Source organism: Penicillium soppii, assembly GCF_028829465.1.
Source record: "Penicillium soppii strain IBT 18220 chromosome Unknown utg000001l, whole genome shotgun sequence".
NCBI lineage: Eukaryota > Fungi > Ascomycota > Eurotiomycetes > Eurotiales > Aspergillaceae > Penicillium > Penicillium soppii.
In genome coordinates, this window is record NW_026643231.1 from 395038 (window position 1) to 410676 (window position 15639).

The 15639-nt window shown below is 49.5% G+C and overlaps 6 protein-coding genes across 6 annotated transcripts; all 6 read right to left on the reverse strand.

Annotated features, from left to right (window-relative positions):
* Positions 1–364: 364 nt before the first annotated feature.
* N7529_000135 (uncharacterized protein) lies at positions 365–4204 on the reverse strand (the record flags this gene model as incomplete). Its single annotated transcript, XM_057235666.1, has 4 exons — positions 365–1364; positions 1419–3105; positions 3238–3486; positions 3814–4204. 4 exons carry the CDS (start codon positions 4202–4204, stop codon positions 365–367), a joined length of 3327 nt encoding a protein of 1108 aa, XP_057102469.1.
* An 846-nt stretch (positions 4205–5050) lies between these two features.
* N7529_000136 (MIP/aquaporin family protein) lies at positions 5051–6892 on the reverse strand (the record flags this gene model as incomplete). The annotated part of the gene is made up of 2 exons (XM_057235667.1): positions 5051–6802; positions 6860–6892. The coding sequence occupies 2 exons, from the start codon at positions 6890–6892 to the stop codon at positions 5051–5053; spliced, it is 1785 nt and encodes a 594-aa protein (XP_057102470.1).
* Positions 6893–8387: 1495 nt separating this feature from the next.
* N7529_000137 (uncharacterized protein) lies at positions 8388–9298 on the reverse strand (the record flags this gene model as incomplete). Its single annotated transcript, XM_057235668.1, has 2 exons — positions 8388–9030; positions 9087–9298. 2 exons carry the CDS (start codon positions 9296–9298, stop codon positions 8388–8390), a joined length of 855 nt encoding a protein of 284 aa, XP_057102471.1.
* Positions 9299–10025: 727 nt separating this feature from the next.
* On the reverse strand, positions 10026–11794 carry N7529_000138 (MFS transporter; the record flags this gene model as incomplete). Its single annotated transcript, XM_057235669.1, has 4 exons — positions 10026–10352; positions 10402–11273; positions 11332–11612; positions 11688–11794. 4 exons carry the CDS (start codon positions 11792–11794, stop codon positions 10026–10028), a joined length of 1587 nt encoding a protein of 528 aa, XP_057102472.1.
* A 685-nt stretch (positions 11795–12479) lies between these two features.
* Positions 12480–14050, reverse strand: N7529_000139 (NAD(P)/FAD-dependent oxidoreductase; the record flags this gene model as incomplete). The annotated part of the gene is made up of 4 exons (XM_057235670.1): positions 12480–12748; positions 12816–13398; positions 13449–13738; positions 13801–14050. The coding sequence occupies 4 exons, from the start codon at positions 14048–14050 to the stop codon at positions 12480–12482; spliced, it is 1392 nt and encodes a 463-aa protein (XP_057102473.1).
* A 746-nt stretch (positions 14051–14796) lies between these two features.
* On the reverse strand, positions 14797–15591 carry N7529_000140 (uncharacterized protein; the record flags this gene model as incomplete). The annotated part of the gene is made up of 2 exons (XM_057235671.1): positions 14797–14926; positions 14990–15591. 2 exons carry the CDS (start codon positions 15589–15591, stop codon positions 14797–14799), a joined length of 732 nt encoding a protein of 243 aa, XP_057102474.1.
* Positions 15592–15639: the final 48 nt, after the last annotated feature.

Below are 15639 nucleotides of genomic sequence, written 5' to 3' on the forward strand. Positions count from 1 at the left end.
CCGGGCGATCAATGGCGTTATGCGGTATGCGGGGAGAGCCCCTAGCGTAGACGTGGGCTAAAACAAACAAAAGACATAAATTAAACATGTGCATGAATACTCCAATGCACTTGGACAAGAAAGGTAGTTAGGTGAGATTATGTATATGGAAAATATATCAAAGCGACGCCTCCCTTTCATCCGATCCCGTTGATCCGGACGAGTATTAACGAACACATGAACAAGAAACGCCATGGACCATATCCAAAATACACCGGCCCACGGGCAAAAGTAAAGAAAATACCTAAACAGTAACAAAGAGATTTCCAAATCATATAGCAGTATCCATGTATCATCATGGACATAGATCGCACGCGAAACTCTCCTAAGAAACAGGCCCCACGGCAGCCGGTTGGTCTTGCCCATCAATAGAGCGAGGAACCTGCACACCACTACGGCGAAGCTCGTCCGTTTTTGCCATCGCAGGACCCGTGCAAATGCGACCGGTCTGCATAAGCGTGCGAAGACGTTTACGACGAGCCTCGCCACTGCGTTCTTCCCCGCGACCAACACCCTCATCGACCCAGTCCACGGCATGAACCTTGAAGCTCATACCATCATGGCGACCGTCCCATTTACGAGACTTCAGGCCGAAGAGTAAGGTCGAGTCGTATTGATGCACGCGGGGAAGGATGAGTAGAGTAATGTGCAGGTCCTTGTCTGCTGGGGGTATCGGGGGTAAGCGTGGGGTCTTGTCAGAGTCCGGCTTCTTGCCTTCGGCCTCGGTTGGAGGAGGCGCGTGGTGGTAGGTATCTTTGATCTCAAGATCGAGCATTGACTCGTCAACATCGTCGCCCCAGGCACCGCGAATGAACCCGGCGTGGATGGCGGCTGCTACGGGATCTGAGTCATCGGTATAGACACCCGTACCCCAGAGAGCTCGGCGCGCGCATATCTCCTCTCGGTGAGAGTGGTTGATGCGCCAGCGAGGGACGCGGACAGTGAAAGTGCAGTTCTCTCGCTGTTCGAATCGGGGAAGAGGCTGGGGGGTTGTTGTGTATCCAAATTTAGAGCTATCCAATGAAGACTTGGCTGTTGGTGCGCCAATACGAGGTGTGTAGAGCGTTGAGCCGAGATGACGGCGAGGTAAATGGGCCACACTAGACACTATTGGCTCTATGTTGACGGTAGTGCGAGGCTCGCGGATAGGAGAAGCAGCCGGGATGGTGGGCTGTCTAGCGCCGTGGTGGTGATGGTGATGGTGGTGGTGGTGATGTCCGGTAGAGGCATCTGCTGGGGAAGTTCGATGGAAGAAGTTTGTAGGACGGTGAAGGGAGGTCAAAGTGGCGGCCTCTTCATCTGCCTTGTGGCGGTGATGGTGGTGACTAGAATATTGTTAACACACTTCCTTGAACTGTACAAGGCCGGGAGGAACATACTGGTGATGGTGGTGGTGGGCATGGCGAGAGCGACGTGCATTACGTGCTGATAATACTCCGCGCGGATCGTTGGCCTCAATTTCCATCTGCTCTTCATCTCGCAATTTTCTCGACCGTCGGCCAGCTGCGGAGGATGGTCGAGCCAGCTTTGCCGCCTCGTCCATTCCATCTCCGTTCATCGAGCGACCTGTCAGGCTATCGCGTTTGAACGGACTAGCTCCCAGCGGCGTCGAGTGTCCGCTGCCACCAGTGGCGGCAGTCACGCCGCCAACGCCACTTCCAATACCCGAAAAGACACGGCCTAGCTCATTCTTGATGGCTGGTTCACCACTAGCACCGATGAAAGGAGCCTGGGCACCCTGGACGGCCTGGGGGAGAGGGGACGCACGGCCACCGCGTTTACCATCTGCACCAACAGCCAGCAGGCTGCGATGGTGCAGAAGCTCATCGCTTCCTTTGCGGCGTCCCTCATCGGCTAGAGCGGCTAGACTAGAAGATGCGGCGGCCGTGGATACAGCGATTGCTGGCGTGGACCCTAAACGGGGAGGCTGCGTTTGTTGTCTGTATGGATCGTGGGGCGGGGGCGTGGGGTGGTGGTTTGGAGACTGCAAGGGAGCCTGGGGTTGCCTGTTTCCCCCAGGTTGCGATCCCAAGGATTTGGTGTAGCTCTGGATGGCCCCAAATCCGAAATTTGACGCTTGCTCCGGGGCCAGGAAGCGCTTATTCTCAGGCGAAGGTGGGTGTGAGCGAGCGTGGTCCCAGGTTGAGCTCTGGTGACGCTCGAGCGGGTCGCGCTCGCCGTAGTGAGAGCCATATCGAAATCCAGGCTGGGACAACTTGGCCTCGGGCGCATGTGTTGAAGCACGTTCTCGATCCCGCTGTGCAGTCTCCTCCGAGCGACGGTCGCCAAACATGTTTCCAAACCGACCATGTTGTGGATCATGAGCTGCGTACGACCCAGACGCAGGCCGCCCGGACTCGAATGCACGATCTGCAGCACCACCTGGCTGAGAGATCGGGCTGTAGCCCGGCGGCCGTGTAGGTGCCTCCGCATGGGGCGGTTGGCTACTGGGTCTAGCGATGGGTCCGTTCAGACTCATGCGACGAGGCTCGGTGTACGGCGTCTCTGCTGTGGACATTCGAGGCGAAGGATGTGTGGAGTGTGGTTTTTCAGGATACTGCGATAACGATGACCGTGTTATTCCCGCAAACACCGATTGTTCGGCTCCCAACAGACTCGAACCGCCGCCCGATCCAGATCGGTACGCGCGGGAACCTTGGGAGCCTTGCGTCCTGGAGAACGGCTTTTCGGGCGTATTTGAGCGACGAAAGAAGGAGCTTTCGAACGGGGATGGTTTTGCCGGAGCAGTTGGCGGGGACATGGCGGCCGGGCCAGATGACGGTGGTGCATTATTGAATATTGATGATGGCGATGGTCGCGAGAAGAACGGCCCTGATTCACGCGCGGGTTCTCGCGCAGGTCGATCCGGGTCTGAGCCTAGCATCGCAGAAATTGACATGCTACTTCCCGGCCGGTGCGCCTGGCTGTTAGAGCCATCGCGCGACATTAGGGGCCCTCCAGGCGTGTGGGCAGATTGGGCAGACGGGGCTCGAGAGGGATAGGAGTGGGGAGGGGAAGGAGGTGGCATTTGACGATTTCCATACGCGGTGGATTGGTCGTGCTGTCCTGTTCAACGAGTTAATATTAGCAAATATTCACATGAGAAAATCCCTGATCGCGCATCTCTCGGTTGAGTGTCGAAATGTATCGCGACACGGACGGTTGCACGGGGCTCTCGGGCCCAGGTCGGGTGCTCACCAGGAAAACCAGGACTTCCGCTGCTGCCCTGTGAAGTACGACGCGCGGTATCTTGTGTATTGCTCATAACTGAAGCACTCAAAAGTCCTACTGTGACGAGTAAGCAAATGGAAGATGGCAAAGCAAGGGCCCGATTCAAGAGAACCCGTGACTCCGGAAGCTCATGCGCTAGTCCAAAAGGGGCAGGGGCTCCTCTAGTCACGCTAAACCTGACCTGAACTAGCGCTCCCGAGCTGTCGTCCAGTCGATCTGCGCCACCGGGGAAAATCACATCAGGGGGGGCAGACAGTGTGTTTTAGGGAAGAAAAGGGTTTCGGGGGTATGTGGGATATGTTGTCTGGGTACATTCATCTGAATAGAGGGGTTGTAGGATATTTCTTTGATTCCGATGCACATTATCATCGAAATAGAAACCAAAAAGCGGAGACGGCTAACCACGGCACAACTCCGATCCTTAGGAATTCCTCTTCAATCATGGGCATCGGAACCAAAAGAGACCCACGCGAGAACAAAGAGATTCAAAAGAACAACAACAACAACAACCGCAATAATAAAAATGAAAATAAAAATAAAAACAAAAAAACAACATACCTTCACGATATCGAACATCTTGAGGCTGCGAATTATTCCTGCGATGTGTCTGTGCATTGTTCCTTGTCTCAAGACTCCCGTGTCGACGATGTCGTTGTGTCTGACCTTGTCGGGAAGCAAAGTATGCGCTGGGAGCTTCACCCCGAAGCGAAGCAAGCGATGTGCGTGAAGCGGTCGATTGGTAAATTTGCGACGGGGAGGGAGTGGAGTTTGCAGAAGAAGGGTACGGTCTCGGCTTATCGGTTTCGGGTTGAAGAGACTCATGGGGGGAGTAAGGCGTAGAAAATTGCCGTGGAGGATCGACGCGAGGTTCTTGCGACGTCCCTAAAGGCGAAGGTCGCGGCGGATACAAACTTTGTAGTCGTCGATAATCCATCCCAACTAATTAAGGGGGTTTGGGCAGGAATTAGAGAAGAGTAAAGATCCAGCACAGGATATTATAAAAGAAGAGAAAAGAGAGAGAATAGAATGGCGGTGGAACTTATGCACAACAAAAAGAAAAGAAGAAAAAGGGCTAGAGCTGAGGTGCAGAATCAGCGGTTGATCGCGCGACCCCGTCACAGATAGCGCTCACGGGACAATGGGAACGTGCAGAAGGGCGGTTGTAGAGGTATCAATGGATACAACGTACATAGATCCCAGAAATGGGAAAGGAACAAATCGATGTTGGGCAGTTGTTTTGGGGGACGGAGAAAAAAACGGTGAGTGATGACGGTGTCTGCTTTAGCGCGATGGGGCCTCAGGGCCAAGACTCTTTCTTGCATGCGGGGGATGTATACAGATACTGCAATGTTTATATTATAATATTATGAGCAGGGTAAAAATTATTTTCCACTTTCCACCTCGGGATTCATGCCCAACCCAATGCCCAGTTCTTCCCACATCATCTGGACTTTTGACGTCTTGTACTACCTGTTCCTTGTGTACAAGGATGCATAGTATTAGGCCTTGTTTAAAACTTGCATATGCAGGCCATGTACCGACGAGGGTTATCCTGTACATCTATTATCATACCTAATTGATACCTAGGTGCATAGCAACCTAGTGGCAGGTTGCAAGTTGCTCACTCTTACACTCTCTTAGAATAGATTGAACTTGTAGTATACCCAACATATACATAAAAAGAAGACTCTGTCCACTATACAAAGATAGAACAAGATGCAAATGCATATAATTTCAAAGGAAACAAAGTGACGCAGTACGTCATAGAAAAAACAGAAAATTATTCAACACTTGGCCGTGAAACATCCTTACCGAGATGCAACCGACGCTTCCACTTCATTCCACTCTTCTTCATAGCGCGCTCGGTTCGCTCCCAAGGGTAGTTGACCGGCGACTCACCACCAGTGAAGATAAAGAAGTCATATAAGAAAGCACCCATGAAGCCACCACTCAGAGCACCGACCCAAGGTCCATAGAACCAGTACGGGTTAGTGAACATGGTACTGGGGTATCCGACAGCGAGCAACGCAAGACGGGGACCGAAGTCACGACTCGGGTTGAATGCCGCGCCGGTTTGGTATGAAAAGCACATGCTCAGACAGGTAACGACCAATCCAACGATGAGCGAGTTCATACCCGCGCCTGGGGGAGCGTTCTGGTCATCACCGAGAGCAAGGACGGTGACGATCAAAAAGGCCGTTCCCATGAACTCGTTGAAGAACGCTGTCGCGGAACCAACCCACGCCTCACGCGAGTTCGTCACAAAGCTGTTGATGATGCCGGTGTCGGCGTTTGAGACGAGATATTCAGTGATGGATTGGTAGTAGATACCATACGCGGCAAGACCAGCGCAGAAGGCAGCGAGGAACTGAGCGGCGAAGTACTCGGGCATCTTGGCCTTAGGGAAACCACGGAAGAACCAGAGAACAATGGTGACCACAGGGTTGAAATGAGCACCGGAAACACCACCAGAAATGTAGATGGCCATCATAGTAGCCAGGCCCCAGGCCCATTCAGTCGTGTTGGGGTTACCCTGGTTGTTGATGGTGACAGAGAGATCAGCACAGAAGCCCATGGTGAGCTGGACAAAGGCACCGAGGGCTTCGGCAAGCGCCTCGCGGTGGTGAGTACGGATCACAGACCAGGTGGTGTGGTTGTTGTGAACTTCGTCCTCCACCAGCTCCTGGACAAGCGGGTGCAAGTCCTCGGGGTAACCAGCTTTCTCGAGCTCGGATGAATCCAAGAGATCATCGAGTCTCTGACCGAGATCGATGTTCTCTGGGATAGGTTCCAAGTGCTCATCACCGAGTGGTTGTTCACCTGGCTCTTCTCCGTCTTGAGAACCACCCTCCTGCACAATTGACAATTGGTCCTGAGGTCTGTCCCAGTTAGAAGGCCGTCTACCCCGAACGGACGAGGTGCGCGACATACGCGATGTCTGTCTCGCAGATTGGCCATCACCCGCGAGAATTTTGTTCATGAAGTTATTCTCACGCTGCAGACGAGCATCTTCAACCTGGGCGGCCATTTTACGCGGATCAGTTGTCTTATCAATGCGACCCTGTTCAAGGTCATTGGCATCGACGTCCAGACCCAATTTCTGCGAGTTTTCCGCCGGACGCTGAGCGTTCGCGAGACTCTGCAAGAGCTCTTCCTTAGTAGGGACCATGCCAGGCCGCACCACACGGGGCAGCGGTTTAGCCAACGACCAGACCGGTCTGGCATTGGAAGGCTGCTCATACGAAGGGTTGAGGTCTGCATAACCGGGTTGCACGAAGGGCTCCTGAGCCAAGCGCAGCTGGGGCGTTTCATCCGGTCCAGCTAGAGTGAACGCGCCGCGAGTGCGTTGGGCAAGGGTGGTGCGAGGAACCAAGCTGGGGATGCTGCTGGCACCACTGCGTCTCGATGCAGCAGAGCTACGTCGCCGGGTGCTATTCTGGCGTTCGTCAATGCCGCTGACCCTCGAAGGTGAGATATAGTCTGCATCACTGGCAGCGCGGTTGCGACCTGGTGATTGGGGCTGAGAATCAGACTACAAAGTGAGCTGTTAGATATTGCCTTCCCTTCGCAATGCTTGCATCAAACTCACTCTCACTCTAGCCCCACGGTCGCCGTCTTCCATCTTGATTACGAATTAATAATGTCTACCCCGATGATGCACAAACAACAGATTTCAACAGATTTGAACAGAATGTTTTCCACCTCACAAAATGGAGGGCAATTCACAAGGCAGAACAGAAAAGAGAAGGAACAGAAGAAAAAAAACAGGAAGCCAGGTGGATCACAACGCAATTTATCGCATGGATCCAAGTAAACTCCTAGTCCCAAGGGAAATTGAGCAAGAATTGACCCAGTTACGCAATGTCGACAGGATCTTCATGGCACTCTTCATTTGGCAGCCACGATATGGGCGGGTGGAGCAGTCAACCAACATATCAGAAGCGAACGATCTCGGAGTTAGCAAGCCTTGACATCACTTGGCAGTTCCTGGCCTGGCGAGGTCCACAATGGCTCCGCAAAAGCTTGCCTGGTTATTGACCCGTTGTGTTCCGTACAGCTTTGGCTCCAACGTGGGTGTGTGCCGTGATAACCGTTCGAATTGCCATCGTGGGAATTGATAACTTTATGTGCTTTTATAAAAGTAGTATAAAACACATTCTGTGTCGAGGGTAGATGATATATTGTACATATGCCCTGCATGTCATTCGTGCGGTTTTCCAAGTTTGGTGCGTTCTTCTTTTTTTTTCGAATCCAACCAATCGCGGGTTTCCCCCATCATGCAAAATTCTCTAGCAGGTTATAAGTACTCCATACCAAGACTCGGGATTCTTGTCATTATAGAATCATCTGGTGAGGATGCCATGGAAATTGAACTGACAGTACCATCCATATCATTGACAATTGAAACTTCCACATGCTGATATGCGAACAGGTCCCGGGGGATTCCCGTCTTAGTCACGATGCATTATTTTGTGCAATTTATAATTTAAGGCATTTGTACTTACATGTGCAGTTATACATATGTGCGCTCTACAATTTATATTCTACCAACCCTTTTCACCCAAATATCCAATTTGCCCCTGATAAACTTGCACTATCACATTCGAATCCACTCTCTAACCCCTTAGTTAGCGCCACTTCTCAGACCAAATCCCAATACGTTTTTTATGTTTGCTTTTTCTTAACTATCAGCCAATGTTTCTTATGTAAACATTTTGAAGAAGTGTCAAAGTCATAATTTACCGTCAAAAATTGAAACAAATCTGTCTTCGAGCAATTGGAGCGATATGACGCTCCGCTGCCTTGCAAATAAGACGTGGTGGAGAATTGATTGGTTGCCATGCAATCATGCAGTCCACGTTGTACGGAGTACTCCATGATCACCGGGTGCTCCACCCCCCTTGCTTGCAACATTACAATGATCGGAGTTGCGGTGACAAGCTTTGTTTGATTCTACGTAATGTCATTTTGGTCTGATAAGAGTCTAGAACTGTGCCAATACGCCGTTCATTTGCAATTCTATGATATAAATTATAAAACCAAGGTCATATTAGGGAATAGATATCATTGACATAAAGAAAACTAGAATGGGGTATCATAAAATCAGACAGAACAAATCATACTATACAGAACGGCGATAGATATTGGAGGCCGTCCTTCGTGAAGTCACTCGTCGTAACTCTTCCTTCTGGCACTGCTGACCAAAAAATGTCGGAGTAAGAATGATTGACACAATCACTGTTGGGGGAACTCTCCCCGGTAACAACGACGGTGACTGAACGTTGAACAACATTTCCCCCATCCCAATGAGAGAGATAGCCTCTCTGGCGAAGAGTATCGAGTTGTTCGACAAGCAGTGGATATAGTTCGTGCAGCGAGGTCTTAGCATCAAGCATCAAAAGGAAAGTCCGAGACGAATCAGGTTGAGAGGAAGTGGGCTCATTATCATTAGAGGGCGATTCGGCAACATCGTCCAGTTTCACCAGCAGCGGGTCGAAGCCGAATCGGCCAAGGAGAACCCCAGAGTCAGGCCCGGCGACCGCGTTGCCGATTTGTAGCTCATTGTCATGCATCCAAACGGCCGTTCGTAGACCATCGCATCCCCCAGCGAGAGAGGACTCAAGCGCATGCGGTCGCGTGTCGAGTGTGGGGAAAGTGCAAGCACCAGTCTGTGGCCGTATATGGATTTGTGGAGACGAGAGCTCGTGCGGGAGTGATTTTGTATTGACGGGTAGGAAACGAATTAATTGGAACACAGCTCTGTAAAGAAGAATTAGCACAGTTATTTTCAGACTGCTCACGAGACCAATACTCACAAGCACCCTATCAGTAGACATCCAGCACGGAGGAAACTTTTCTTCCGCTTTCCAATGGACTCGTCTAGATAAGCCCCAAGCCCAGGAATGCACTCTGTCGGATAAGATCGTAGAGGGTGATCATCGAGAAGCCAAGGGTCATATTCGAGTCTATTGCTTTCGAGGTCAAGGGCCTCCATCAAGTATTCCTTCTCAGATCGAATCGCTTCCATAGCTGCAAGGCTCGTATAGGGGCTGAACCTGAGAAAATTCAAGGTATTAAGTCTCGCAGCGCAATAAGAGGAAATGCATGGTATATAAGCCCATAGCCAAGACGTGAGGGGACATCGCGCAATTGTGCAGCGAATTGCGAGAAGCACGCAATCTTCATTGGCGATTGCAAAGTTCGGATCGTCGAGAGTTCCCGCAAGGCGGTCTCACTTTAATCACACGCATTCTTGGGATCGAGGGAGGCTTCCCATATGGTTCCATAACGGTAAGCCGTAGGAAAATGAGGCTGAACAGGGGATATCATGGAGCTGGCGCGTGGTTATGATGGACCCCAGCCGAACCTTAGAAATCACACCCGATTACGTTATCCTCGGCACTTATTGCAAGCTTTGTCGGGCCGTTTCACCCAGATCAGAGGTAACAAGGATGTGATTGACTTGGAAGTCTTTAGATTAAAATTGAAATTAGATACGCTTGAATCGCTATGAAATCTTAGCGAAAGCCAACAGTTTACTTTCACACCTCACATGCTGCACTAACCTGATTTGGTCTACTCCATGCATTTTACAACCAATCATACTCGTTCCCTTCAACGTCTATCTGAAATGGACCAATCACACGGCCACAGCCTTGCATATGTAGGTATGTACTTTGTGTAGAATATTCTGTTTCCATTCAAATATTTGTATGACCTCCTTTTAAGTTGAAATTCATTCTTGAATTTCACAATCAGTCCAAATTTACCGCATGCTTGCTGTGCTTCCGAATCTGAGGACCATAAATATAGAGCAAGTACGGGATGACCGCCATCACCGCACTGATAGATCCCAGTATGGTCAATGTATAGTGGGCGCCAATTGATTCATAGATTGGACCTCCTGCAACCGTCACACCGCCAGCCACAACATATCTGGTGAACACAAGGAAACCCAAAGCGGAAGCAGAGTACACATCATAGGCATCGATGATGTACATATACGCCACAATGAAAATCGACATGATTCCATAGCCAAACAAAACAGAGGCAATAAGAGGAGACCATATCGAAATTGAAGACTGTATATAACGGATTAGTGATAGCAAAACAGATTTGAATAGAACTCACGTAGCTGGTCCAGCCCATCCAAAATAAACTGATAGGCACTGCAGGTGCACCACCGAGCATTGCATACCAAAGACGCGTCTCGGGAAGAATACGCCCTGTCTTTTGATACTCCTTCGCGGTCCAGGAGTACACCAGCGGAACAGTGCAGCCAGTCAAAACAATACCCACAAGCATGCCCGCCCAGGCGACGTTAGTCAGCCCTAACGATAACCCGTAGGTCTCGCCAAAGACGTAGGTGTATCCTTCCAAGAAAGTGAAAAGAACAATGTACACCACAGTGAGGTAGACAGACATCAAGATGATAATCAACTCAGTATAACTCCACAAGAAGGGTCTATAAATGGCCGTTAAGAGGCGGCGGCCAAGGGTCTCACTCCTCAATTCCATAGGTGCTTTGTATCTTAGATCACCAGTTTCTTTCCTCAGAACCGAAGCTTTCCAATGTAGTAGAAGATTTCCATACGTCTCCGGTTGCATGAGAACAACCAGGATGAGAATCGCGCCTCCCATGATCAGCATGAGCCATTCGAGCCAACGCCATCCTAAGGTGGTGGGCACGTAGCTGCCGATAATCTGTCCAACCATAGGACCAATGAATGCTGGAATGGCATAGACGGGGAATGCGTATGCCTTTTGTACTGGATTCCACAAATCGGCAACCGTCCCACCAGCGCAGCTGAGAGGCGTGGAACCGAAGAAGCCGGCGAAAAAGCGGAAGATAAGGTGGCTGTGGAGGTTCGGGGCGAGAGCAGACGCCATGATGAAAATCAAGAAAACGAGCATCGTGATCAAGTATACTGCGTTTCTCCCAAAGGTCTCTGAGAACGGGCCTGAAAGTAGCGAGCCGACTCCAAAGCCGACAAGGAAGAGGCCTAGTCATACATATTAGACAGTTTTATGGTTACAGTAATCACTTCGGCTGTCACTTACCTGTCGCGAGGGATCCGACAACTTCTGAAACATTGAAGTAGTCACTGTACTGCTTGACACCACAGGCGTCGATTGCTGAAGCCGCTGTAACTGCAAACGCAATTCCGGACACCAAAAGAGTCATAAATAGTTTGCGCGAGACGCTGTAGTTTGCAGGATTCAGGGGATCATCTTTTCCATCCCAGCCCACAATGATCACTGAATCAGTGGTGATTTCTTGCGTTGCAGCTGCTGACGACTCTTTGTTTAACGATGGGAGTTGAGGATTGCTCAACTGCGAGCTAAACTTGAAGTAAGCACAATTATCCAGACTAATCGCAATCGACATGCATATAAAAAAATCATAACTAACGTACCTGTCGTTAGAACCAGGCACATTTGTAGCACTGTCGACATATTTCTCGCTGGATAATTGTTCCCTGACAGCGTGCTGAATCCGCTTGTATTGGAAGTAGGATTCCATTCTGCCAGGTCACAGCAGTCCTTCAACGGCGTTCTAAGAGGAAAGATGCAAACAGAAACGATAAGCAGCCTTCATAGGACTCTCGAATTTTCAGCCCATTAACGGGCAATGGCTCCACAGACAGAATTTGACCCATAAAGACAGACGAAGTCTGGATTGGCAGCCCCACAAGCTGATTAGAAACCCCCTTTCTAGCCGTCTAATTCTTGGGTGGTTTTATTCCGTAGTTTGCTCTGCGTTGTACAATAATTGTAGAAACCATTGTCAAGAAGTGGTTTATCCTCGGCCTACGTCCTTTCCGGTGTCATCAGATGTAAAAGACCCACAAAATCAAAAAAGAAAAACGCACAAGCGAATTGTGCAAATTGAGTTCCGGTCCGACGTTCCTAAAGAACCGGACACCTTAAGCTTTTTGTTTCGGCTTTTCCGCGGCTTTCGGCAAGCCTTTTCTTTCCCCCTGCAACCCTTTTGTGGAGCCATTGTCAATGTCCTTTGGGTCTTCATAGTTGAACTTCACAATGCGTAAAAAAGATATTAGAAATGTTGAAATAATATCCTTGGCAGCATGATTGATGTATAATTAACACAACCTTCAAAATACGCCGTGTCTAAAAGGTCTCTAAACACGTTAAACACGTCGCATTGCATCAAACATAGGTTTAGTAAATATTTTAAAAATCATTTCTCACAACCTTGCTTGCGGCTTCTCATCTCCTGGAGTACCGGCAAATATCTTGTTCTGGGAGCTCTCCAGTCGGGTTGAAGTAGACTCGAACAGGCGCGGTAATCGAGTATGTCCGTAGTCAACATCATTGAGTATCATTGTTGCCAAACCCTCCGCAGCGAGGAAGATCTGCGGCATCCCATGCCCAGTGAACCCCGCAAGGATGTATTGATCTTTTTGTCCTGGGACATGACCCACATGTGGGAGTCCATCTGACGAGTAGCCCATGACTATTTAATATACCAATATCAGTATGTATCATTGCGAAAGGTCAGAGAGAAGGAAGGGAGAACATACTTCCCGTCCACACCCTATCGGTGTAGGCATGACTGGTTTCCCAACCAACAAAGTTTCTCTGCATGTAGTTATCCCAGTATCTAACAGCAGGCTCGAGTACCCGACTGTCATCACTGATATTGTACCAGCTGTCCAGATTATCGATGAAAGCAGGTCGGGCTCCTCCGACAACAATACTACCATCAGCGCGCGGAATGAGGTAATCATAATGCCAGTTGTTCCAGCGAAGTGTATATGTTTTAGTCAACTTCGGCGCCAAAGTACCAGGCGGAGAGATGATGCGGCAACATGTTCCACGGACAGGAATTATTTTCTCCTTGTATTGCGGAGCCAGAGAGGAGGTGTATGCGTTTGTTGCCAGAACCACCTTTTTAGCTGAGGTTAAGCCTCGAGCGGTGTTCACGGTCCAAGAATGAGTCGATGCCGAATCAGTGCACTTCGTGATCTCAGATACTGGGGTATGCGTTTGCAGATTCACACCTCGTGCAACAGCCTTCTTCAAAAGATGGAGCACGAATTTGTACGGCCAAATGTGGCCCGCTTCATATGTGAAACAGCCCTGAGCACCTTTGACTCCGGAGAACTGGCCAAAGATTAGTTATGAATATCAGAAAATATTTGAGATGTAATCACTTGTTCAGCTTCTTCCTTGCCAATATATGTTGCTTTGTTTGTGGGCTCACATCCATTCTCAATCAAGTTTTCGTATCCATCCTTGAGCCTCGCAGAATGATCCTGAGATAATTGGACATCAATTGCTTCAGTGACAGAATAATCGCAGTCAATATTCTCTTTGGCGACAAAGTCTTTCAGATACGAGACATGTTTGGCTTCAAAAGCCGCAACTTCTGCCGCGGCCTCAACACCATGCTCATTTGCCAAGCCAGCGATGCCATTATATATATCGGGCTTCATATGGCCCCCTATATGGACAAGAGATCTTTCTTAGCAGCGTTAAGGTTGAATCTAGATATTTTGATCTCACCATTTCGACCAGTAGCACCAGAACAAGCCTGCCTCGCCTCCAAAATCACGATTGAAGGAGGCTGAGATCCTGGACTGATTTGACTAAGAATATGGTGTGCAAGCGAAGCGCCTGCATATCCAGCGCCTATGATGACAATATCGCATTCGTTGGGAAGCAACTCAGTAGACCGATGGCTATCCAGAGCGTGCGGCTCTGTTCGCCAGAATGATGTCATTCCATTTGGGACAGGGAGGTGTTTCGATTGCATTTTTCGATGTCAAAGCTATTCGCGGGCTTGGTAGAAAGGTAAATTACATATGTGGAAATGCTATTTAATGTTCTTTGACTAGCAGAGGGCGTGTGTGCCTCTCCCGGCGGCTTTTCCACCGGCGATGGTTCCGGTCTGACTCCGCTGATACGAAGGCACCTGGGCAATCATGAGCTTTGAATTCAACACTACACACTGCGGGGTATCTTGGATATTTTGGATATCTGGCAGATATGATTAACAAAATGAGTTGTACTGACACTTCCAAATATTAATATGAAACCTAGCGAATACAAGAGATTTGCTGACCGTGCCCTGCGTGGCCTCCTTCACCTTTCTGTGGCCATGGGAATTGGTAAATTAACATTCATTGTTAAGACCAGAACTAGACCACATATTAAGTACTACTTCCTTGTACTTGAAAGAGAGGTGCAAAAAGAGGCGTAAAACATGGTGTGGAAAGAGATATAAAGAGAGGTAACAAAAGATATAAGGAATTCTAATTTTGATACATTGAAAGTCCACTCTGCTTGGCCTAGAGAAGGATAACGGGGATTTGAGCGAAAAAAGGAACATTAGAAATAATAAAGCCGAAACAGTATCTTTGGATATTGTTTACGGGAAAGTTATGTGTATATAACTATCCTTGGGATCCCAAAGCTTTGCTAAATAACAAAGCTCTTGAATGGGCGAAGCTAACTGCAAGCGCCCACCTCTCCTACTCATGGAAAGCTATACAAAAGAACTTAAGACGAGGCTTGATGCGCAATGATCTTGTCAGCCATCCCTGGCAACGTATCATCCATCACATCCATTTCTCCAAACAACTCTGAAAGTGACTCCTTCTCCCACACGGAGCAATATGCGCCCTTGAATCTAAACCGCTGATGTGTCAGTAATCGGTTATGCGAGTTGAGCTCTTCTGGACACGATACATACCCAGCCTTTCTAGCCGCAGAAACATCCCACATATGCGCCGCTGCAAACCACGGCGTCCTCCCATCATTCTTCGACTTAAGCTTCTCCAACAATGGGCGATAAGCCTCCAGATCGGGCTTTCCAACACCCGCATCATCACAAGAAAGAAGATTCTCCGCAGGAAGCTCCACGCCGGCATTCTTGAAATAGCCACCAACGCGATTGATATCCGCTGCCGTGAACGCCCAAACCGTGAAACCAGCATCACGAAGCTTCTGAACACACTCTGCAGCACCAGCACGGAATTCAAGGAGCTGGTACTCCTTCATAATGTATTCGAGGTCTTCAGGCGAGGCCCACTCCCGCGGCTCGGCGATGCCAGCCATCCAGAGCATACGATAGAAAAGGGCACGGAAGACCTCGCCGAATGGGACATAGCTTTGCGCGAGACTGAGATTGGTGTACTCGCGCTCGGCAGCTTCCATCCATGTAAATCCTAGGAGGCGGGGCTTGATGCCCTCTGCGCGCAATCGGTCCCCAAGACGGGCGTCGAGGGCATCGAAGACATGATCGTACGCCACCAGGGTTCCAACAATGTCAAACACGACGTGCTTAGAGGACATTGCTGTGGTTGGGGATTGGGATTTGTTTATCTTGAAATTGGAGAAGAA